Source organism: Myodes glareolus, chromosome 1 (assembly GCF_982192425.1).
Source record: "Myodes glareolus chromosome 1, mMyoGla1.1, whole genome shotgun sequence".
NCBI lineage: Eukaryota > Metazoa > Chordata > Mammalia > Rodentia > Cricetidae > Myodes > Myodes glareolus.
Genome location: NC_142026.1, coordinates 133,735,120 through 133,759,141, shown reverse-complemented (window position 1 = coordinate 133,759,141; position 24,022 = coordinate 133,735,120). Strand labels below are relative to the sequence as shown.

The 24,022-nt window shown below is 50.1% G+C and overlaps 1 protein-coding gene across 6 annotated transcripts in view; it reads right to left on the bottom strand.

Annotated features, from left to right (window-relative positions):
- Synj2 (synaptojanin 2) overlaps positions 1-24,022 on the bottom strand; it is a 97,156-nt gene that overhangs the window by 15,243 nt on the left and 57,891 nt on the right. For 5 of the 6 annotated variants that reach the window (XM_085687729.2, XM_085687735.2, XM_048420415.3 and 2 more), the window contains 12 exons: positions 20,031-20,092; positions 16,979-17,075; positions 14,614-14,786; positions 12,972-13,053; positions 12,198-12,347; positions 11,901-12,066; positions 11,553-11,744; positions 9,621-9,702; positions 8,043-8,183; positions 5,740-5,932; positions 2,448-2,606; positions 824-980 (listed from right to left, as the gene is read on the bottom strand). In XM_085687729.2, the coding sequence (XP_085543855.2) occupies positions 824-980; positions 2,448-2,606; positions 5,740-5,932; positions 8,043-8,183; positions 9,621-9,702; positions 11,553-11,744; positions 11,901-12,066; positions 12,198-12,347; positions 12,972-13,053; positions 14,614-14,786; positions 16,979-17,075; positions 20,031-20,092 (1,654 nt within the window). Of the gene's footprint in view, positions 1-823; positions 981-2,447; positions 2,607-5,739; positions 5,933-8,042; positions 8,184-9,620; positions 9,703-11,552; positions 11,745-11,900; positions 12,067-12,197; positions 12,348-12,971; positions 13,054-14,613; positions 14,787-15,015; positions 15,184-16,978; positions 17,076-20,030; positions 20,093-24,022 lie in introns of those variants that run through there. The other variant, XM_085687738.2, reaches the window with a different exon arrangement.

The following is a 24,022-nucleotide window of genomic DNA, read 5'->3' as shown; positions in this document are numbered from 1 at the left end:
GCTCAGGCTCATTGGCTTCCCTCACCCCCACCCCTGCCCCTTGAGCTTCAACTTTGGCTTGGGATACTCTGGGGCTGGGGTGAAAACACCATGACACCCTTTCATCCCCACCCCCAGCTCATGTCTAAAGCTAAGGACCAGGGTGCAGCAGTCCACCACCTCTGAGACCTGCAGTTTTTGCACGGTGAGAGACCCTGAGGTTCAGAAGCCAGAACTATCTGGCCCTGCCTCTCAGTACTCCGGGAGCTGATGTTCTCAGACTAACCGGAAAGAAACCTCTGTCTTCTGCCTGTAGCTCTAATTTCCTGGCTTTGACATCTCCACAGACCTCTCTCTTGGGAAGCGGAGAGCCTGTTTGTGTTCTAGAAAGCAGGCGCTCTAACTTTAATGAGATTTGCCTCCCTTCTAGGCATCAATGACTTCAAAATAAACTTCATAATTAACTAATTAAAAAAAAATTGAGTCTGGTTCATGTTCTATTTGGAATCGAGGCTTTAAGAGGTAAGAATCTGGTTGAAGAAAATGGGCTCGATAAAGTATCCGGGTGATGTCAGGAGTGGGGAGAGAGAGCCCAGGACTTTGCTCTGCTTTCTCCCCAGGATAAAGGGAAGAGGGTGGGTGGGAGCAGCCACGATGGAGAGGCAGAACCAGCATAGAGGTGGCTCAAAGATGGTGGCATCCAGAATGATTTGATATCATGTGATTGATAATTGAGAAAAATGTGATTCACACGGCCAGGCCCCTGGGCTGAGTGACTGGTTCTTTCCCCCTGTGTTAGTTCTCACTGCCCCACATTTTGTTTCAGCAGACACAGGGCCCTCACCTGTCTTGTCGTACGGATGTTTCTTCCTCCACCACAGCACCCTATCTGTCCAGGCTGGGGTACGGCACTTGTCACTTGTATCGTAGGCAGCTGATCCAACATCATACTTGTAGGTGGGGCCAAAGTTAATGGTTCCTTCATGAAAGTCTTTAAAAATCTATCCGGAGAAAGAAATCACAAGGATAACTTCAGAAATTAAAAAAAAAGAGGTGCATTCCAAAGTGTTCTAAAAAGTAGTAGAATCTGTATTTGTAAATATGTCTAATATTGGACATAAATGCCTTTTAATAGCTGGACACACCCACACCATCGTGGTACCTCACTCTTCCTCTGCATCCCTGCCAGTCACCTCTGTCACTCTTGGAGACAGAGAAGGGATCACAGGAAAGGGGTCGCTGTGCTCATCTGGGCATTCCAGTGCCAGTACACAATGTGTTCCTGGCTGGAGCAAAGGCTCCCTCACTTGGTACAGCAGAGAAGGCAGTGAGATTTAGGTGGAGGCAGAGAAAAGATTTGCAGCGGGACACGGCTCATCTGTACACTTCACAGTTAGAGCAAACCTCGAAACGGTGGCTGAGTCTCGTTTTGTGGAGGGAGAGATACCATTTCTCTTTCCTGTGCATTGAAGCAGCGCATTCTCGAAGACAAAGGGCACACTCACATACCAGCTGCTAGGAGAGCGGGACTTTGAAGTAAGCCCTGGTCTTAGCTGGAGAGGATAAGCTGTGGATACCTGGAAGCTGGCTGCTCTGCCTCTAAAGAGCTGAAGACAAGTCTATAGCCCAGTGGTCCTCATCCTTCCTAACGCTGCTACCCTTGAACACAGTTCCTTAGGCTGTGGGGACCCCCAAGCGTGAAAGTTTTTCATTGCTACTTCATAACTGTAATTTTGCTACTGTTCTGTGACCTTCAAGGGGGTCTTGACCCACAGGTTAAAAACCACTACTGTACCCGAACCTGGGTCATTTATGCCATGCCTTTGGTGACCTTAGAAGCCTGGTCCATGGTTTACCACATGTGCACTCTGTGAGGGAGAACGCCAACAAGAAAGGGACAACACCAAACATTATGAGCGGAGTCCAAAGTGTCACCCTGTAGTTTCTGATACCAGAAACGAAACATTCCTACAAAGACCGCAAGGGCATAAACTGATGAATGCATTTGGCTCAGGTAGACCACGCCCACCAGTGTTCAACACCTTCAACACAGTGGTCCATCTGACGTGTCAGAGGGGGACACGAGAAGACAACCATGACCCAGGCTGAGCACAGACCCTCTCTGGGGAGCCTCAGAGGAGCTGGCTCCATCTGTCTAAAAGCAGAGGACATTGTGCATTAGAGGTGGGGGAAAGTGGGCACCCCTCACTGCTCCCACTGTGAGACAGCCTCTCAGCCTTAGCAAGACACAGGGACCCTGTGTGTGACCAGCCAAGCCTAATTATGTTCAGCAGGCTGTGTGACTGTACTGTCTTTTTTTTTCTCACTTCAGAAAACCCCGTGTGTCTTCTACACCATCGGAGCCCGCGCTAAAGCCACTTGCAGTTCTGACGTGGGAGTTCCTGCATTTAGTAGACGATACTCGGCCCCGTGACAGTTACGGAAAAGACCTCAAAGGTACAACTTACTTTCCCACTTGACTTCTGTAGCTGCAACTGGTCAAATTCCATAAGTTTCCTCCAGTCCTGGCGTTTAACAAAATAGAAGACTTCTTCATAGGTAAGATCGATGCGGTAGTTGAAATCGCCACACCAAAACACATAATCGTGGGAAAAGATGTTTCTCCCCTAAGTTGTAAAGAACATCGCCAGGCATGAGGAAGGGGGGGAGGGGAAAGGAACAAGTCTTTGGGCATTTCTCCTAAAATGTTAAGTTTTCCGCCAGAGTGTCTCATTTTTACCTAACCCTATAAACTTTTCAAGAAACCCTTACGTAATTTGCTTCTCTATTTTATTTAATTATTTTTTGAGTTGGGGCCCTGTGCAGCCCAGGAGACGTAGCCAAGGTAACAGGAGTGCACCTCCACACCCAGGTGTGTACAGTGCTGGATAAACTGTATCCTCAGCCCTGCTTTTCTATCTTATACAACAGTGTTCTTGAGAGGTCCAGATCAAGTCCCCAAACCACTCGAAAAACACTATACCAACAGCCACTCTGGAGTAGGTGGGCCTTCTGTCTATGTGTTACTTTCATTGGTTAATAAAGAAACTGCCTTGGCTTTTTGATAGGGCAGAATTCAGATAGGTGGAGTAGACTGAACAGAATGCTGGGAGAAAGAAAGCAGAGTCAGGCAGACGCCATGATTCCCCTTCCCAAGATGCTGGCTAGCCTCATGCCGGTAAGCCACGACCTCGTGGTGGCATACAGATTATTAGATATGGGTTAGTCAAGATGTGAGAGTTAGCCAAGAAGAGGCTAGAACTAATGGGCCAGGCAGTGTTTAAATGAATACAGTTTCTGTGTAATTATTTCAGGTGTAAACTAGCCGTGGAGCCGGGATCCCGGCAGGAACGCAGCCCACCTCTCCTTTTGCAACACCACTCTGTCACTGCAGTCCTCCTTCCTATGTCTGAATCTTGAGAGGTGTTTCCCAGCCGCTCAGCATGAAGGAAGCGCCTGCAGTACTGGAGACTTCTCCATCACTCCCCTGCCTCCCATGCTGCCCAGCAGGAGCCAGTCCTTCCAGAGCTCCTCCCAGCACAATGACAGTAGCTGTGCTGTAGGGCTCTGCTCCAAGCGAACCCTATCCTTACAGAGCCCACGCAGCAGACACTAAGGTGACCCCTCCCTCTGTGCGTGTGTCGTGTAACTCACCGAAAGCCGCAAGGCTAGTACATGATAAAGTTGAAATTTGAACCCGGGTCTACCTAGCTCGGAAGCCAGCTCCCCCGCTACTATGATATTCAAATTTCTCCACTCACTGATGGTACAGACAGATTAAGATGACCCTAACCAAGCCAAGCATTTTTCTGTGGCAGTGGAAATGCTTTCCACGCTGCTGACTGAGGGAGCCACTGGCCAAAGGCCAGGACAGGTCAAGTATTTTGAACACAACCAAACGTGGTGATTTGAATAAGAATGGCCCCCATAGGCTCCTAAAATTGAATGCTTAGGGAGTGACACTATTTGAAAAGATTAGGAGGTGTGGCCTTGTAGGAGTAGGTGTGGCCTCATTGAAGGAAATCGTCACTGGGGTGGGCCCAGTGGCACTCTGTTTCTGCTGTCTGTGTATCTGCATGCACCATGTCTGCCTGCATGCTACCATACTCTTTGCCATGCTGATAATAGACTAAACCTCTGAAACTGTAAGCAAGTACCAATTAAACACTTTCTTTTAAAAGAGCTGCCGAGGTCATGGTGTCTCTCACAGCAACAGAAGACTAAGGCAAAATACAAGTGATTTTAAATTAATTTAAATTTAAATAGCTACCTGTGGTCAGGGGCTACTGCAATACACACAACCAGTACAGAGAACTAGTTTATAAGTTCATTCAACTTTTCTTTCTATAGAAAGCGGAGGAGTAGGAGAAGGAAGAGGAGGAGGAAGAAGAAGAGAAGAAACGAAAAGAAGAAGAAGAAGAAGAAGAAGAAGAAGAAGAAGAAGAAGAAGAAGAAGAAGAAGAAGAAGGACCATATAGAAAAATTTTCAATTATTGGCATGCATCTGAAGTATACTGTTTCAAAGTTCTCATTTTCAAGTAAGAAAGAGTGAATTACACACAAATAGAAACTTTCCTAACTTATTTCTTCTTTAACTTAAGAAATAAAAACAACAGCAAGGATCTGGATACTTATAATTGAAACCAGATGCACTTTTGATGTGTGCATCGATTCCTTGGGAAGGCCAGACTTACAGGCCCTGTTCTCACAGGGAACCGATCTATCCAACAGGAGAATTCCAATAAGCTGGAGGGATCTGTGGCAAGGACATCTGACCCATACTTTTCTGTCTAGCAAGTGGAGCCCACACATCAGGCTGAGGTGCTGGGGGTATCATCTTTACATGGGAAGGAGAACACTAAAATCTAAATTTGAAAATAAATAGATTTCCGTTGACTTCAGCATGGAAATCTCTAGGTTGCCACTAGAGGGCAGTGTGGCATGCATTACTGGAGACTTCAGAGCACATAGGTTGGCGGACTATGGCTTTTCAGTCAGGATTTGCCAGTTTGGAAACGGGAGTTTATACGTGTGTGTGTGTGTGTGTGTGTGTGTGTGTGTGTGTGTGTGTGTGCGTGCACGCATCAGAAGAAAATAAAATCCACACTACCACCACGAGAAGGAAGTCATACTACTTGAATTCAAATGTTCTTCACATGACCACATGGATTTTCTTCCATCATCTGAATTGAAACACCCCAAAGTGCACCCAAGAAAAGGTAGGTCACTCAAGGACTTCTAGAAAGTTGAGGTAGGAGGTGACAGCATATCAGAGGACTCGGTCCCTCTTCCATGAATGACAGCACACCTCCCCTCCCCCATGGGGAAGATTCTCATGGGGGTGAGGGTAGGGCTTCTCTTAGCAGTCTAGAAAGCCACATGTGGCAGAACTGAGCAGGCTGGCCCGGTACACAGCCATCCAGTGAACAGCCAACCAGTGCACAACCAGTGCACAGCCAACCAGCACAGAGTCAACCAGCACACAGCCAACCAGTGCACAGCCAACCAGTGCACAACCAGTGCATAGTCAGCTAGTACACAGCCAACTACTGCACAGCCAACCAGTGCACAACCAGTGCACAGCCAACCAGTGCACAGCCAACCAGTGCACAGCCAACCAGTGCACAGCCAACCAGTGCACAACCAGTGCATAGTCAGCTAGTACACAGCCAACCACTGCACAGCCAACCAGTGCACAGCCAACCAGTGCACAGCCAACCACTGCACAACCAGCACACAGCCAGCCCACACGCCGCTCACCGCAGGGAATGAGAGCTTGTGAGTGATCTCCCTGTAGTCTTCGTTCCTCTCCTTCACCTGCGACTGCCCGGCCGTCAGGTGGCTGCAGATGAAGCAGAAGCTGGTGCTGTGGAACTGGAAGCGGATGCCCACGGCACCCTTATTCCCCGCCTTTCCCCCCATGCCAGTCTTCACGGTGTCGATGGCCACATCCCTGTAATACAAGAATAGCACGCTCCGTGGGCTGTGGGAAGATATGAACCTATGAGACCACAGGGAAGGGCCTGTAGCTGAGAGCTTGTAGATGAACGTGACTGAGGTCAATGGTCCTCACTGCTGAGCACTGCCTGAGTGGGAGGCATGGTCTGTCAGGTCAGAAGTGCCTGTCAGGTCCTCCACCAGTATCCTGTGAAGCTACCGACATATACTCCTGTGTCTGCCCCACTCTTTCCTCAGCAGAAGCAGTGAGCATGTTGGTGGGTTCAAAGAAAATAGTCCCCAAAGGGAGTGGCACTATTAAGAGTTGTGGCCTTGTTGGAGGAAGTGTGATACTGTGGGGAGGGCTTTGAGGTCTCTTTGTCTCAAGCTTCCCTCAGTGTAACAGTCACTCAACTTCCTGTTGCCTGCAAGATATACTCTCAGCTTCAGCACCACACTGCCTCCACGCCATCATGTACTCTGCTCCCCTGTCATAATGGACTGAACCTCTGAAACTGGAAGAGAGCCACCCTTAGTTAAATGTTCCATTTATAAGAGTGGCTGTGGTCATGGTCTCTTCACAGCAATAGGAAACCCTAACCAGGACACAAGATGTCTCCCTGTTGTGCTTCCCACACCCCTCAGCTCTCCTGATGTTGCAATGGACAACTTTGAGAACCAGGAAATAGGTCTGAAGCAGACCTGGGAGTCGGTCCCATAATGCCCTTGTCCAAATGCACTGGAGAAGCGCATCAGTGTGGTGTGGGAAGTTTTTCTGCCTATGTGTTGCTTCTATTGGTTAATGAATAAAGCTGTTTCAGTCAGTGGCTTAGCAGAGTAGAGCAAGGTGGGAATTCCAAGAAGACAGAGAAGGAAAGAAGGCAGAGTCAAAAAGAAGCCATGTAGCCACTGTAGGAGACAGATGCCAGACAGTAGACCACAACCATGTGGCGACACACAGATTAATAGAAATGGATTGATTTAAGACATAAGAGCCAGTTATCAATACACTTAAGTGACTGGCCAAGTAGTGTTTTAATTAATACAGTTTCTGTGATTATTTTGGGTCTGGGTGGCCAGGAACGAACAAGCAGTCTCTGACAACATCAGCGTGTAGGGCCCTAGGACCAGACGGTTAGCTACTTCATGTTCCTGTGAGCAGGCCTCAGTTGGAGACTGCTGTTATACCTGTGACTTGGGATACAAGCTGGGGGTGATAACCCACCCAAGGGTTGAGTCAAACCGCCACGAGGCCAAAGGGCAGGAAACTGAGGGCAAGGTGAGAAGTCCTCAGGCAGGTTAGGAGCATCTGCCATTCTTCCACCTCACCTCCCCCTAGGATTTACTGTGAACCTTTACCCAAAAAGGTTCTACTAAACTTGGGACATGACCAAGCTGTCCCAGTACCACAGTGGCAGGGGTGGGGCCTTGAACATGTTTTTAAGGTAATAGAAGATGATGAATGCAGAGGCTAAGACCCACCATAGGGTCTTCAAGTGGCCCTCCCTAGATGGAGGAGGTGCTTGACCAGGTCTCAGGATACTCACTAGCAATTAGTAACCCTCCGGCCACCAGCAAGACCATGAGGCAATAGGAGACATTGAGAAAGCCAGAAAAAGGCGAACTCCTCCAGTGTCTAACGTACACACACCCTCTCCTAGAAACACCCATTTCCTGAGGCTAACCGTTCCTCACACTTACAAAGCCGTCATCTTAGAGAGGTGATGACGAGGTAAATGGATCCTATCTAGAATTCCTTAGAGACGAACTCACTGGCGTTTCCCGGAGCAGTTCGCTCAGCACTTGCTCAGAGCATTCCTGTCCGGGAAAAGTGAGTGAGACACCCGCTCCTCGCCCTGCCTGAGCTTGCTTGATATCGGTCCTGACTCTGACTCCTCCAAGGAGGCCAGTTTCCTGAGTTAGGATTTTCCCCTGGTGGCTTTTTAATTGCCAGACAATATTCAATTCAAGCCCATTTTCCCCTCAGGAGACTTGCTCTGTGTATTGAGAATAAAGGCTGGTCCTGTTTCCTGCTGGAGGCGGAGGAAGGGGGCATGGGAGGAAGTCACAGAACAAAACACAGACTCCCGAGCGTCCCCAGATGCTCACAGACTACGCGCTCTTACCTGATGAATGGGACGTGGTACGGGCGCACAAAGATGTAAAGACAGACGCCCACCAGCTGAGCCGAGGTCAGGAGGATGTACCTGTGGGAGCGGGAGATGGCTTTCTGCAGCTGCTCGCTCCACATCTTCCTGTTGGTAGTGCTGAGGATGCAAAGAAGTCGGAGATGCCTCATGCTGCTGGCGGGAAGCACCCGTCTCCCACTGCCCACCCCGTGGCTTCCATGCGTCTTTTCTACAGGTTTGATTTCACGCTTCCTGTACCTCCAACATGAGTGACAGGCATCAATCCCTCTACACGTTTCTGCTTTGAGTTTTTTGGTGGTAGTGAGGATTGAGCCCAGGGCATTGTGCATGCCAGGCCAGGAAACGACCACTGAGCAACAGCAATCCTCTTTTTCCCTTTCTGAGACAGTAACTCATTAACAAACCCAGGCTGGACTTGAACTCACTCTCTAGCCCAGGCAGACCTGGATCTTGCTATCCTTTTACCTCAGCCTCCTGAGTAGCTGGTTTGACAGGTCTGCAACACCAGGCTCAGCTCTGATTTTATCTCACACACCACAGTGGCTCCCCAGGTCCCTGACACCCAAGCACAATAAGGATCTTCTGCTAAGATCACCCCAGAGCCTGCTTTCTTCATTTTAAAAGCTCCTTCAGGGATGATGAGATGGCCCAGTGGGTAAAAGAACTTGCCACCAAACCTGACAACCCGAGTTCAAGCTCCAAGACCCACAAAGGTAGGAGTAGAGCTAGTTCCCACAGGTCATCTCTGACCTCCACACGGTGCTGTGGTACACTGGTGTGTGTGTAGACACATACACATAATAAATATGCATGATCTTAAAAATTAAAGAATTCCTTGAAATAAGACAGTCACTTAGGGAATGTCTGGTTGAGTTTATAGTAAGTCTTGACCCAGTAGTTTGGAGTCTCCCCTTTCTGCCTGGCATGAAGAGGGGCACTTCTTAGTGACCACCACAGGACCCTAATCCTCACTTCTTCCCAGGCAATCTCCTTGAAACGCTCCCTGCCCCTAAGACGGCGTGACTCAACCATCACACAACGCCCAGGCTGGAACACTTCACAAAAGACACGCACCAGTGCCTCCTTCTGTTTGTTCAATGAGGAGGAAAAGAGGACCAGAGGATTCCTTCAGTCAGTGTGTGCAGGGAAAAGAGGACCGGAAGATTCCATCAGCCAGTGTGGGGAGGGAAAAGAGGACCAGGGCCTCCACCAGCCAATGTGTGCAAAGAAAAGAGGACCAGGGCCTCCATCAACCAGTGTGTGCAGGGAAAAGAGGACCAGAGCATCCATCAGTGTGTGCAGGGAAAAGAGGACCGGAGCACTCCATCAGTGTGTGCAGGGAAAAGAGGACCAGAGCATCCATCAGTGTGTGCAGGGAAAAGAGGACCGGAGGATTCCATCAATGTGTGCAGGGAATGTAACCAGGAGGACCCAGGCAGCCAGAGCCATGGGCTGCTGGCCCAGAAACAGGCTGGCTCTAGGGGTACCTGGAGCCCTGATCCTGGCAAGGCATCTGGTCCAGGGATACTCTGCTCTTCCTGCCTGGCCCCTTACCTGGCATTGACAATATTTCCCGCACTCAGCTCCACCATCTCTTCAAACCCCACGGCAAATATGTCAGCAGGGCTGCTGTCACCTGGGGAGCAAGGCAAGAGAGCAAAGAATTCAGAACTGCCAGACCTTGTGTTGCCGTTTCACGGAGTCCTTCTCCTTCTGCCCGCCGCACCTGCTCATTGCTGGACCCACCGTACCTGGCCACTCACAGGGGCCCAGCCACCGGAGCCTGCCCTCACTTCCCTTCTGTGCTGATTGCTCACGCCACCTCTGCCTTTCCCTGTATTCGGCCTGGAACAGCCTGTGAACCTCTCTGAACCTCTGGCTCTCCCTCTACAAAGGAGTAGCAACTGCCGTGTCACCAGGCAATGTAGCATTTAAATTGGGTACCGTAAGTGAAACACTTGGTTCAGTCTGGTCCCTCCCACCCTTCCTGGTGACATGTCTCTCTAGCCAGACCCTAAGTGAGCAGGGACAACAACATTCCCATTTATTCTGTGGCTCCCAAGTTGTTTTTCAGGTTGACCTGGGGGTGGCCGCTTGTGGTCACAGGAGACACTGCCCAGGACTGCTGATGGAGTGTGCCACAGACGCCTGGCTGCAGAGCCCAGTGAGCCCGGAGCTGCAACCCCTTTCTACAAAGGAGGCCACTGCTTCATAGAATCCCTCCCAGGCACTTCTTCAGACACACGGGTGCCCGAGCCATCAGGAGCAGAGAGTGTTCCAAATGCAGGAGGTGATATGGCTCCTGCCAGCGAGGAAGGAGCCTCTGCAGCACAGCTCCAGCCAGCTCTCCACGTTCTTCTCTGCCGGGCACATGGCACTGCAGCTGAATGGGCCGAAAGCATAGAGCTGCTTCTTCCGCTCTTTAAATGAAACACCAGCTTCTCTGTCTGAGCTAGCTGACGACACTAAGGTCAAAATGCACCTTTGTCCTGAGCCTGGTGGGTTTCCAGGGAGCTTACTGCCATCTTCCCCAGCAATGTCGCTGCCAGACTGTCACTGGGGTCTGGCTTAACCACACCCTACTATCCAGGCAGAAGGAGGGGGCCATTATGACTCAGTTCCCTTGGCAGTACTGGGCTACCTCTGGTGTCACTCAGACGACTATGCTAACACAAACCACCACAGATATGGCGACCCTGAACTGTAGACCCTGGTTCCTTCCTTTCCTGAGGTGAGGGTTACATGGGTATGTACAGGCTTTTCCCGACAAGAGAGGCCACCTGTATTAAGCCATGAGTCACTTATCACCCAGGTGTGAACCTGTTCTTTGTTTTGGAATGCAGGAAGCAGCCAGGCCTCCATGAACGCTGCTGCTGCAAGCTAAGTAATCTTGCCAAACGCTTGGGACAGAGGAGTTTTAGATTCTGGATTTAGGACTATCTGCACACAGGCAATGAGATATCTTGGGGATGACACCTAATTCTATACAAGGAATTCATCTGTGTCATGTACACCATCACACACACACACACACACACACACACACACACACACACACACACACTTCTACACATCTTCAGTTTGCTGTGCTCCGACTGTGACTCATAGCAGATCAGCAGTGAAACACTCTCCCCTGTGACACCGTGTCCCCGCCCCCATGTGACGTCATAGCAGTACTGAAAAGGTTCAGCTGCCCTAGCATTTAGGATTGCAGAGTTCCAGACTGGGACTGTCTGTGCCGGTGTAGGCTTGGAGAACAAGGATGGTTCTCCAAGGATTGCCTTGTTCTATCCGGTTCCTGATGGCAGCCGTCTAGAGGCCGCAGCTACAGATGACAACCATCCTGACGTTTAATCCTGGACCACAAAATCTCTGCATGTTTAGAGAAAGGCAAACTACTTCCCCGAAATGCGTGCAAAGCCAAGCTGCTGTGACAGGTTGTGGGGAGCCCTCCCTGCTTGGCCTTTCCCGAGTTACCATTCTCACCCTGAGAGTCCACTGCTCCTGAGAGCCGGGGGGCATCCAGAAGCCAGTCCGTGAGCTCCGCTGTGCCCAGGAGATTGGTACGGAATTGCTTCCCTCCATTCACGTTCCAGGTCCCCACAGCAATTTGGACCCGTTTGAAGTTCGTGAACTCTGACTGGCGTTCTGTCATGGCCTTCAGGATCCTGGGTGTCACTGTTAGGAAGCATAAAAGATGCATTCTTTCTGCAGCCCAGACTGCAGGGACCCTCTAGTGCTGTCCAAGGGGTGGTCTGTCAGAGGATGCCACGCACAAGCCTTGCCGTCCCCTTAAGGCTGTGGACAGCCCAGGCCAGGGTGGGCATGCATTACCCAGAAGGGCCGTGTTGTCCAGAAGCATCCTTCCTTTGTCTGTGGACTCTTCATTGTAGACATCCCCAACCAGCAGGAGCTTAATGGCCTCTTGCTTCACCCCGTCAAAGAAGCTGGACTGGATGGTACGAGACATGGATCGGGCCCCATCCTTCAGTTTCCCCACCTGCATGGGCACAAACACTCGGTGAGAGGGATCTAAGAGGCTTTCATCCCTGCTCCCTCAATCTGTCCCTCCCTTGGCCTCCCATCATCCTGCCCGACCTTGGCCTCCCACCACCCCTGGCCTGCCCCTACCTTGGCCTTTCCTTCCAGGGCCCTGCTCCCTGTGAACACCTTGCTCAGGCCATGCCCATTCAGAGACCACATGGCTTTGAAGGACTCCACAAAGCGGTCAATGATGGGCTTTGAATTCAGCCCCAGGCTCTCAAGCTGCAGATGAAGGACCTGGGAGAGAAACCAACCGTGGTTATCACTAGAAAAACCTTCCAGTGCCTCTGAGTGAGCACCTTGCTCATCAGATTGCCCACGAGGAACATCAGCTGCAGAGAAGCACCCCTCCCCCACCCCGACTCCAGCTTGGCTTAGACCATCTTCCCAGCTGATGCCATTTTTGACAGCTTGGTGCCATTACTGTTGGGAGGGAGTGGGGGGGACAAAAGGTGGCACAGAGGGAACTGTAAGAGGCCAGCCAGGCAGGTAGGGCCACAGTGGCACACGGGTAGTCCCTCTCCAGGCTTTGGGACCAGTCATCTCAGCTAGTCTCATACTGCCTTGGCTCTGGAGGATAGTCAGGACTATCTCTTTATACAATATCAGTTTCTTAAGGGCGCCTGGAGCCCTTGGGCCACACCCAGTGTCTGGGATGCATCTCTGCATGCATATAAATAAGTGTGTCTATGACAGGGAAAGGCCTATAGTGGAACAAGCAGGAAGCCACCGAGGAAACCACTCTAAATGCTCCCCTCCACATCCCCGTCACCTGACCTACCACTGCAAAGTCAGTCCAGTAAAGCCACTCCTGCCCCACCCACAGCCCAAGACTTGACAGAAAAGGCCCAAGGAGCTCACCTCCAGGGCAATGAAGCACTGTACAGTGTTGGTTCTGCCTAGGCAGTCGAGACAGTTCATCCGCAGAGTGCCTTTCTGGAAACTTAGGGCCGGGAGACAGAAGGATTACACATGGCCTTGGTCTCTCTGTTCCTGAGGGAACTTTCTCCACAAGAGAGCCCCCTGCCTCCTCCCTGGCAGCTCAGCAGCAGCCCAGCACCCATCCCCAGAGATCCTGGACTGCAGAACTGACAGGCAGACCTGAGAACATGTTCTCAGCAGCCCACACCCCCACATCATTGTTAGCACAGCTGGTTCTTGCTATCTACAAGGATGACATCCTACAGTGCCTTATGGATAGTCCATAGCAGAGACTTCTGGGAGAAGCTGAGACCCGAGTCTCTGGCACTGCATCAGCTGCTCAATAAGGACCTTGCTTTGCAGGCTTTTGTTTAAAAACACACACTGGTAAATATACACAGGCAGGCAAACTTGGGATGGTGCAACTCAACCTTTTGTTTTGCAGTTCTGTGGGGGTTTGACACAGAATGGGTTTATCCAGACGGTGACACCACTGTAACTCAAGTGGCACCTGCATGCCGCTGTCTCACTAAGGCGACCCTCTGCTACCGCACTGCAACTCTTGTCTGAAGGTACCCAGTGTTTCCTCTGCAGGGAATAGCCTTGCTGTCTTGTGCTTGTAAAGCCAGGCATTGCCTTGGCACTGAGGTTAAACAGGGACATCACCCAAGAGAAGCCCAAAAATGTGGAAATCATAGCAATAAATAAATAGGTACCTTGTACAGTAAGAACCGAGACAAGGCGGCAGAGCATGGCCTTGTCCAACCCCCTGGGTGGCAAAGTTCTCACTGCTCCGCATGTGTCTGTGAGTGGCGGTGACTGTGTCTGCAGTGAGGGGACTAGGGAGTTTCCGCGAGGAAGTGATTGCAGACACCTGAGATCTCCCGATGACGAACGGTGGCTTCAAGCTGGACCCCCTTTGCATTCCAAACTCAGAACAGGGTGACTCACAGCCCAGTGACGTAGCACTGTGGCTTTGCACCCACTCACCTCATATAGGTCCTGTCCCAAAGTGGCTAAGTCATGTCATGTCATCCGAGCTCGGGGCAGGGCGGGGAGGGGGGGGGAGTTTGCTTGTCTGGTTGGTTGGGTTTGTGGCTGGTTGTTTTTGTTTCTGAGACAGAGTTTCAGGAAGCCCAGGATAGCCTAGAACTCACTGTGTGTGATCTCAGACTTCTAACCCTTCTAGGTCTACTTCCCAAGCCTAGACTGACAGGTGTGCACCGCCACGCTCAGTACTGCTCGATGCTGGGACTGAACCCAGGGCTCCATGCATGCTAGGCAAGCACTCTACCCACTGAGCTACATCGCCAGTTTTGACTTCAAGGCTGGAATACGGCCCTTTATGTTCAGACATGTCTTTTTCCCAGAAAACCAGGCATTGCCTTCTCACTAAATTCAGAAGCATGTCTCTGACTACAGAGGAAGGAGGAGAGAAGATTGGGGCCTCAGAATCCCAACATCACAGAGCTTATGATTCAGGAAACAATAGTGGAGCTGGTCAGTCAGGGAGGGAGATGATTCCTGCCAAGGTGCATGAGCTAAGGGGTCCCCAGCCTCCACAGCCCCCACCGAGACTCACCGTGGACTTACATTCTCGCCCTTCGCAAACACGCCAAAGTCATCCCAGTGTAACTTTAACTGAGGCCTCAACAGGTTCTCCAATTTCTCTAGCTTCCCGCCTTTGGCAAACTGATGGAAGTCAAAATTTATCATAGGCGTGTCGCCTGCGTGGCAAGAAGCCCAGAGCAGCTTCTGCAAAGGGAAAGCGGAGGGTGTGAGCCCACTGACAGAAAGGAACGGAACACAAAGGCAAGGTGGTGCTGGTGGTTTCCTCCGGTGGCTTGGGTGCTTTGGTCACCAGCCGTTGCCCACGAGAGCGAATACATCAGCTGGTAGACTGGCCCTGACCTTGAAAGGGAAACACAAGACAAAAGCCTGGGGGGAGGGTTGAAGGGCACAGAGGACACAAAGAACATCTTGCCTGCAGAAGAGCAGAAGGTCCCCCTTGGGCCAAAGAGCCCACAGCAGGGGTGTCTCTCTGGGGGACATCCCACTCTTCCTGGGGCCCAGGTGAGGGAAGGTTAGAGCTGTTCTTCAGGTGGCCCAAGTGCCCAGCCCTCAAGAACAGCGACATGTGGCAGACCATGTAGCTCATAATCTAGCTCCTGTTGCCCTGGTAACCAGCCCCATCCAGACAGGCACCAGCCCTAGGAGGATGGGCTCAGCAAGAGTTGAGTCTCCAGCCTAAGAAGACTGGCAGGAAACGCAGAGTGGTGCAGCCTAAGACGGAGAAGATGCTGCCCTACCTGACCCCGAGTAAAGGTGGGGGACACGGAGGGACGCATCAACCACGAGGAAGGTGGGAAGACAGAGAGAGACTTATCAGGGCTATGGGTGGGTCAGGGCATGCTTCACAGAAGTGAGGCCTCCTTTCCCCACACAGCCTTCCTAGCCTGGCAAACTTCCTCAGCCTGCTCACCAAAGCACCCTGGAGTAGGAGACAGGCTGCCTGCCTGCCTTCTTCAGCCTCCTGTCTCTGGACCTCAATATATTAACCCAACATCTGCCCCTCCAGAGGTTCTGAGAGCTTCAAAGAACTAGGAGGACCCTGGATAGCCTATCTCCAAGTAGTGTTAGTTCTACCTGCTCAGGAACCATCCTTAACTCCTGGGACATCTCTGTCCTCTGGGGATAAAGGAGGCCTTCCCTCCAGTGCCAGGGCATTGCCACCAGCTGGGGGAGGGGCTGACCTGTCCTTTCTATAGCATGAAAGATTTGCGTTTTTTCGTTGGAGAGAGATACTGAGGTTGATTTTCTCTGTTGCCCCTTTCCCCTCACCTTCCTTAAAATAAGCAGTCGGCATTGCTGCCAAGAGAAGTGGGAGGAGATATTTCTTGAGCTTGTTGCTCATAGCAACAAACTAAACAGGAAAAGCAAGTCTGGCCAAAGACAACTGGAAGCCAGCGAACTCCTGCTCCATGCCTGTAGCTTTTCTAAGTAGACAAATGGCACTCTGGCGGGATGTGGCTTCCTGTAGTCAGGGGTTAGGGGGCAGTGGAAGTCACAAAGGTCACATCTCTACCAAGGTGACCTTAGGGTGTCTCCACAAGGGACTTCTTTGAACTTCAAACAACCAGAGAGCCTTTTCCTACAAAGCAGAGGTTGCGGAGTCTCGGCAGGGTGGAGGAGGCTGCCTCAGTTCACCGAATCTTCACTAGAAGACCGTCAACTCATGGGTTCTGTGGCTGAGAGGCCTAAGTGGAGTCAGCAGCTCCCTCTTCTTCCTCACCCTGTCGAGATCCACTGTGCTCTGAACTGGGCACCCAGGAATTGGAAGGAGGCTTACTAGGAGCTGGCACGTGGCCTTACCTGGCAACCCAAACATGAGACTTGAAGGCTATCCAGGCAGAAGGAAGCCACACAGAGTCTGCTTTGAACCAAGAAACTCAAGAGCAGCAACTCAGCACAAATACCATGAGTGCTGGCAGGTGGGGCCTTCAAGGTGCCCAGCCAGTGCTAGGCTTCCCTTCTGTTCTGGCCTGGAGAACACCTCTTAGAGGGAGCATGGGAGACCTCTCTGCCCACGTGGAGCTCAGGGAAACAGTTCTGTTTAGATTGAACACATTCTCCCATCCCTCAGCTCATAGAAAATAAACTGAAAGTATTAAGAGCCTAAGTCGTCCAGCACTGGGCTCTAAAAACCTACACAGGGTACTCACCTAGCCTCAGTACTCTGGCAAGCGGGGCTACCTGGGTCTCATGGCGCTACCATGTGAGTGGGTCCCGAACTCTGCCCCTCCCCACCCACCCTCGGCTGGGCAGGAGGCTGAGTGCCCCCGAACTCTGCCCCTCCTCACCCACTCCCGGCTGGGCAGGAGGGTGAGTGAACCCCAACTCTGCTCCCTCCCCACCCATCCCCGGCTGGGCAGGAGGGTGAGCATTACCTTGAAGGCCCTGTTGAGCACCTCCTCACCACCTCTGCTTCCCAGCAGGTTCACGACCACCTGCTTCCCATACTGTTCCTTCAGAAGCACCATGTGCCTGCAACGGTATCGGGGTTGGCAGTGATTCCATGGCACCCGAGGCCGGGCAACCTGCACCTCCATCTCAGCATTGCAGGTCTGGGACCAGCCATGCCCCTTACTCCTGAGTGTACAGGGGGAGGAAAACGCCTTCCTCCTGGCTACCAGCACAGCTCATGTGAAACTCACGGGGTGCAAGTCAGTCTAGGCTGTCTGAATGGAGGTTTGGGGCAGTAACGTTTAGCATGTGAGACTTGACATGAAGCTGTACTGGCCTTCCTATAAAGTACCACCTAGAATGCTCCCCATCTTTTGTGAACGGCCATAAGGGTTCACAACACAGCCACCTCCAGAGTTAACCCAGAGCTGCTACTTTCCTGCGACTGTGCCGCCTTTTCCTAACCTGGGGGATGAACCTCAGAGGCCAACCTCCTCCCAGGTGCTGCGTTTCACTGTGAAGCCCAAATTAGATGGTGTCACAAACCATTCAGTCCACACCTTCAGACATTACAGAGGCTCCAGTTCTTAATCTTTATCCCAAGTTCGCTAAACGTAACTTTGTTTTTCCTTGGGTTTAATATAGCCCAGGCCCGTCTCAGATTCACTACACAGTCAAGGATGGCCTTAAGCACCTGGTTTCCCAGCCTCCATTGCTCAAATACTGGGACAGCAGACATGAGTTGACTTGCTTAGCAAAAGGGCCTTAATAATTTTAATCTTAGCAATGTTTCAATGTTGTGGTTTTAAAAATAGGAAAATATAATGTAAAAATCAGACTCATAAATAGAACTTAATAGTGTATTTTTCTAAGTTTTTAATGTAAATTTAGAATATTTTTACATGTAAATATAGAAAAATAAAAAAATTTAAAGATTTATTTATTATACAGTGTTTTGCCTGCATGTTCACCTTCACACCAGACGAGGGCGCCAGATCTCATTACATGTAGTTGGGAGTCACCATGTGGTTGTTGGAAATTGAACTCAGGACCTCTGGAAGAGCAGTCAGTGCTCTTAACCACTGAGCCATCTCTCCAGTCCCCCAAAATGAAAATTTTTACATGTAAAAAAAATATGGAAAGATATACACTGTGGTATTAAAAGTGGGAGGAATGTTAAATTTGTTTTTCTTCTTTTAACGTTTTTCTTTTTTTCCAAGTTTCTACAATTTACTTTCTGACACTTATTTTATAAACATAATTATTTTTAACTTCATAAAGAACTAATTTTAGCCTGAGAATAAAAAAAATATTCTTCTGCTTGTGTTGAGAGATATCACGTGATATAGAAAGATTTAGAAGTGGGTAGTTTTATCTAAGCTTGTCTGCGGACTAGTTAACCCCAGTGAAGGGTGAAATTCCTTCCAAGGCCACTAGTTTCACTACAGGGAGGGTCTTGGCTGCCCAAGGAAGGGACACGAAGAGGTGGACTTTGAGGTTCTGCTCTTAGGGACTTCCCAGATATGCCAGTCTCTGCCTGAGGTCGGACACGTATGTCCTGTCTCCACGGAGGTACACTGGGTTGCTGGTTGTGCCTATCATGGGTGACTGAGTCCCACACCAGCCACATATCCAAGCCACACCCTGCCAGGCAGCTTCTCAGAAATAAGGCCCATAGGGGCCTGACCTCTGTGTCCCCTCTCAGAGGGTTCCAAATCCCAAGGTTGGAAGAGGGAGACCACAGCTCAGCTATTGTCCATTCCTGCCACCAAAGCTGACTCTCTAGAGCAGATCCGTTGCTCTCTCGTTTGCAAAATTCAGCTCCCCATCCCTGAGCAGGGAAGTTGCAAGAATTAAAGAGGAACTAGAGGAGGCCAGAGCTTGACACCTGGGAAGGGATTCCCCTTTGTTTCCCTCTAGTCTAAAAATAAGACGATATTTTTCATGTCTGTAATGAGATGTGCCTTTTGGGCATAAGGAAGGCTCTGATGGAACAAACCCAGCAGGACCAGCCCCTTGTTAGAATTTCAGTCTACACATATACATCCTGGGAACATCTAGTCAATCAGAGTGACTCTGCGTGTCATGTTTACAACACCTGAGTGTGTTACACAAAAAGCCCGCCATTTATAACATCTAACTAGGGAGCCCCTGGGGTGCTCAGTTACCAGCATTAACATGGATTTCAGAAAGTGTATATGCAAACGTGATGCTCAATGAAGCTTCAGGAGGAATGGATAAAGTCCTCAAAGTTACTTTTGATAATTTTTGTGAAATTTAAGATCTTAAAAATTAGTACTCAGATTAAAAACAAAATGTTTTTTTTGTTGTTGTTGTTTTTTGAGATGGGGTTTCTCTGTAGCTTTGAGACTGTCCTGGAACTAGCTCTTGTAGACCAGGCTGGCCTTGAACTCACAGAGATCCGCCTGCCTCTGCCTCCCTAGAGCTGGATTAAAGGTGTGCGCCACCACCGCTTGACTTAAAAACAAAATTCTTTAAAGGAGCTATTTACTATTCAAGCACAGATTATAAATAGCTCAAGCTGGCACTGGTTTTCCCTAAGCAGGGTGTAAAACAGTGTTATATTCCAATTGTCTTTTTTCTTTTAAAATGAAATGTATATGCCAAAGCTTTTTGTCTAGGATACATAAATAAATGACAATGGGTAAAACTGAGAGGGACTTGGGAGTTTGCATATTCTTTTTACTTTACAACTTTCTATACTTAAAAAAATCTTAATATGTTACTTTTAACCAGAAATAGTGCTGATATAATTCAGATTATCCCTTAATAATCAGGAGCAATAAGATAAAATAATTATAGTGTGCTACCTACACATTGATGAATTCATTTTCAAGGAGACTTAAGAACAAGCAAAAAAATCTCATTTTATAAACTCCTTTCTTGGGTAAAGGACGAAAGAAAGTAAGAGGCATATTTGATTTGGGATTGGGGTTCCCCTTTTCACTGTTCTGCCCCTTGCCCTGCCATCTGAATGGAGGATGGAAGGTCTTGGATGGTACCCATGGTCCTTACCTTTCGAAAGCAGGGGCATTGGCCTCTAGGCCTCTGTGTAGTCTCAGATGATGGGAGCCAACCTGCAGAAAGGTAGAACAGGATGATGATGAGGATGATGATGATGATGATGCTCACTGAGCCAAGACGATGACTTTCTAACTCTACAGTCATGCTGCATGTGGCACTTGCTGGGTGCTCATCTCTGTGGCTCATTCCCTGCTCGGGCAGGCTAAGGCCAGGCTCCCTTGACTCTGCTAACAGTGCTCCCGACCTTGCAAGGATTGGTATCCCCAGGTCTCTGCAACCGCAGGCCAAGCCAGCAAAATTCTCCCATTTCTATTCTTCCTAACGGAAGCTATTGTGACAGCTCCAGGACTGGACAGGTCTGCCTGTCTCCCTGAGTCCCAGCCTGAAGTCCCTTCTGTTAAGTAAGTGGCAGCTGAGGGCATAGTGGACTTTACCACAGGGTATAGCTCAGGCTCTAGAGCGCTCTGCTATAAACATCACCTAGGCCATGCGTTGCTTAGTTACTGACTGCTGACTCAACATGTCACTGAGTACCCAGGCAGGAATACAGTGAGGAAATTGAGTTCCCAACCTAGGTGGTTCTCATCTAGCTCTGGTCACCACAGAAAGACCCAGAAACGGTGAAGGGTTAGCAATTCTGTACAACTTGGCCTAATACGGTGGAGACTGCGCCAGGACTCCACAGTGTGCCATGAGGATCTTCTCCATCTGTGCTCCCTCTACCACCTCAGGGGAAGACAGGTAGAAAGCCCGAGCAGCAGCAACAACCCACAGTGAGAGAAGGCGCAGTCCAGCCCAGAGCGGAACAGGATAGGCACAACTGTCACGATCACGTCACGATGGCTAATGTAACATCAGTGCTAACAAGGAACCCACTCTTGGGAACACAAGGAAATCAAGGACACCCTCCGAGACACACACAGGAATAACCAGGGTAGAAGATGTGTGGAAAGGAATGGAGTCTTGGCCAGCAGATCCCAAAGTGTGGTCGCCTGGAGACAAGTTAGAAACGCTAAGTTGGCAGGTCCAGCTCAGATCTGCTGAGCCGTATTTCTGAGGGTGGAGTCAGGAATGTGTGTTTCAGCAGCCTCCAGCTGATTCCTTGATGCATAGCCCTTGTGGTTTGGCAGCACGGGTTTTGACTCATTTCCTGTCTCTTGCTAACCCCTTTTGCTCTGGTTACAAGAGTATGCGAGGGCACATCAGGGCAAAAGCAGCTTGGGGCTGAACCCACAGTGCAAGGCTGCAGGGAGCTCTGGGACTGCTGGCATCGCGGCCGCAGGGCGAAGGCCTCCATCTACTAAAGCGGCAAGAGCTTTGGATAGGAATGGGAGAGGGGAGAGCCATTAGTCTGCGTTCCTCAGGCCCTGTGCCCCGTCTCTGCCGTCTCCAACTCGGCTAGCCTTCCCTCCACCTCCGGCCCACCCTAACACTGAACCACACAGTCTTTTCCGGCATCACCTACTCCCAGCGAAAGTATGTCGACAGGAAGGAGCTGCAATGGGCAGGGATAAGCTCTCCATGCGCCCCGTGTTTCTTTTCTTAGTTTTCCCCCTCTTCTCCTTCAGCCTCTCCCTTCTGGCTAAAGGACCGATGGTCCTCGCCTAAACCCTAAAACTATCCATTTAATCTCATAGTTTACACAACTGAGTTACAGTCCAAATCCCCAGAACAGCTTCTGGGGTCCCAGCAGAGGTTCAGCTTGCACCCAGGAGCCCTGGTGACCACAAGCAGCGGCATCTCCAGGCTCTGCAGTGCCCACTGCTTCCACCCAGAGGCTGGCACCATGCTTATCTCAGCAGCTCCCGTCGGGGTCTCCTCGGGAACACGTCTGGGGGCTCTCATTACGACCATGGTCTAGCATGTGGCAACAGCTCTACGAGCTTACCAGCCAGCCAGGGCACCGCTCTTCCTGACCGGACGTGCTGCGGCCATGCTGGCCGTGCTGACAGCAGCAGACAAACGGTACAAATCAGATCTTCACCACCAGACCTCAAAAGTGACTCACACCTGGGATCCCAAACAGGGAGCTAGTGCCATTCCCTAGATATGAGCCTCGAGGTTCACAACGATACATCTGCTGTTCCTCTGCCTATGTTGCCTCGCTTGCCCGAGTCGTTCTAATCCCCAAGTCAACCCAGACAAAAATCCTGAAGGACCCCTTCTAGGCCCTGAGTGGTCTCTCTTCTACCTGCCTGGGCCAGAACAACACTTTCTTTCTCTGCTGCTCAGATCTCAACCTTCTTCTGCCACAGCTCTACTCATGTGACACTGTCGTGTGCCTGTCCCTTGCTCCTTGAAGGCAAGGGCTACATCTGAGCCCAAATGTCCAGTGTATACAGAAAATGCTCCATCGGTGTGCCAAGGCTTCTGACTTCCTGTCAGTGTGAGGCACAGCAGAGAAAGAGCCAGAGACATGCTCTTTGTGTTCCACAGCTACATCTGAGCCCTTCTGAAGGAGATAGAACTCTTATCAGCTTCAGGACATAGCCACTGCTCCCAACATGGCTGTACTAGTCTCTATTTGTTTCTGCTGTTGTTAGCTGCAGCTACCATTGCAAGCACGGTGAGTCTAAACACTAGGCCAAATTCTAGGTGTATTGTTGATGTGGGATTCCCCTCTGCACGCTGTGAATATGTTTTATGGCCATTGGTTTATTGCCATTGATTTATTGTCATTGGTTTTATTGCCATTGGTTAATAAAGAAGCTGCTTTCAGCCAATGGCTTAGCAGAGTAAAGCAGGAAATCAGAACAGAGGCAGAGAGAGAGAGAGAGAGAGAATGTGGAGTCAAAGAGAGACGCTGTGTAGTCACCAAAGGAGACAGATGCAGAACAGAACCTTACCAGCAGGCCACAACCACATGGAAATACACAGAATAATAAAAATGGGTTAGTTTAAGATGTAAGGGCTAGATAGAAATACACTTAAGCTATTGGCCAAGCAGTGTTTAAATTAATACAGTTTCTGTCTGATTATTTCATGTCTGGGCAGCCAGGAAATGAATGAGCAATCTCCACCTACATATTGTGATTTTTTAACTTTTCTATAACCCCATGAGGGCAGGTATTTCCTAATCTTACTTTATAGAACAGTAAGCTATGACTTAGCAAAGATAAGAATTTCTTCAAAACACAGTTGTTAACAAGTGGGATGCCTAGGTCTCTCTAGGTTCACAGCTTACCCTCTGAACTCCTATGGGAGATGGCCTGGCAACCTTGGTTGCTCCAGGGATTGGGACAAACATGCAGCGGTTTTCTGTTGGGCTTGCCAACCCACAGCACCCATTACATGGGCTAATTTGGCCTTGACTTTCGTTCATTTAACTTGGAGGACTTCCCCTTCACTCACTCGCCCCAGGACCTTCCGTGCCATACACCGTCTTATTTCCTGTGAAGGAATGGACCAAGCATACAAAGAGGAACCAGTATCACCACATTCCCAAGAACATGGGAAGCAGCCTTTGAGAGAGAAAAGATGGACGTGGATGAGATGCCCTAATCCTACTCTGCATCTTTCCTCCATTTGGTTCCATCACGTGAACTTCAAAGCAAAGACCGGACTCACGTGTGGCAGACACAAGTCTGAGTCAGTCCTAGGGATGGGAGATCCTGACGCTGCAGTAGGAGTAACCTCCCCCAGATAAATGAAATGATGCGGACATCTCATCATAGACTCTGCCGGAAGAGCTTGAGTTTTAAGGGTGAAGTTCTCACTGGGGTTATTATAAGCTGCACAGCTACCGGCATGGGGCAGACAAAATTATTAAATGTGCACGGTGCCGGGTAGACTAGAGACCTAGGAGTCGGTGCGAGGGCATCATGCCTTCGACTCCCTGCAGACGAAGCACCATGGCCCAGCCTTGTCTTTCCCAACTCCTCTCCTCTTGAGACCTAGGAGTCAGTGCTGAGGGCATCATGCCTACGACTCCCTGCAGACGAAGCACCATGGCCCAGCCTTGTCTTTCCCAACTCCTCTCCCCA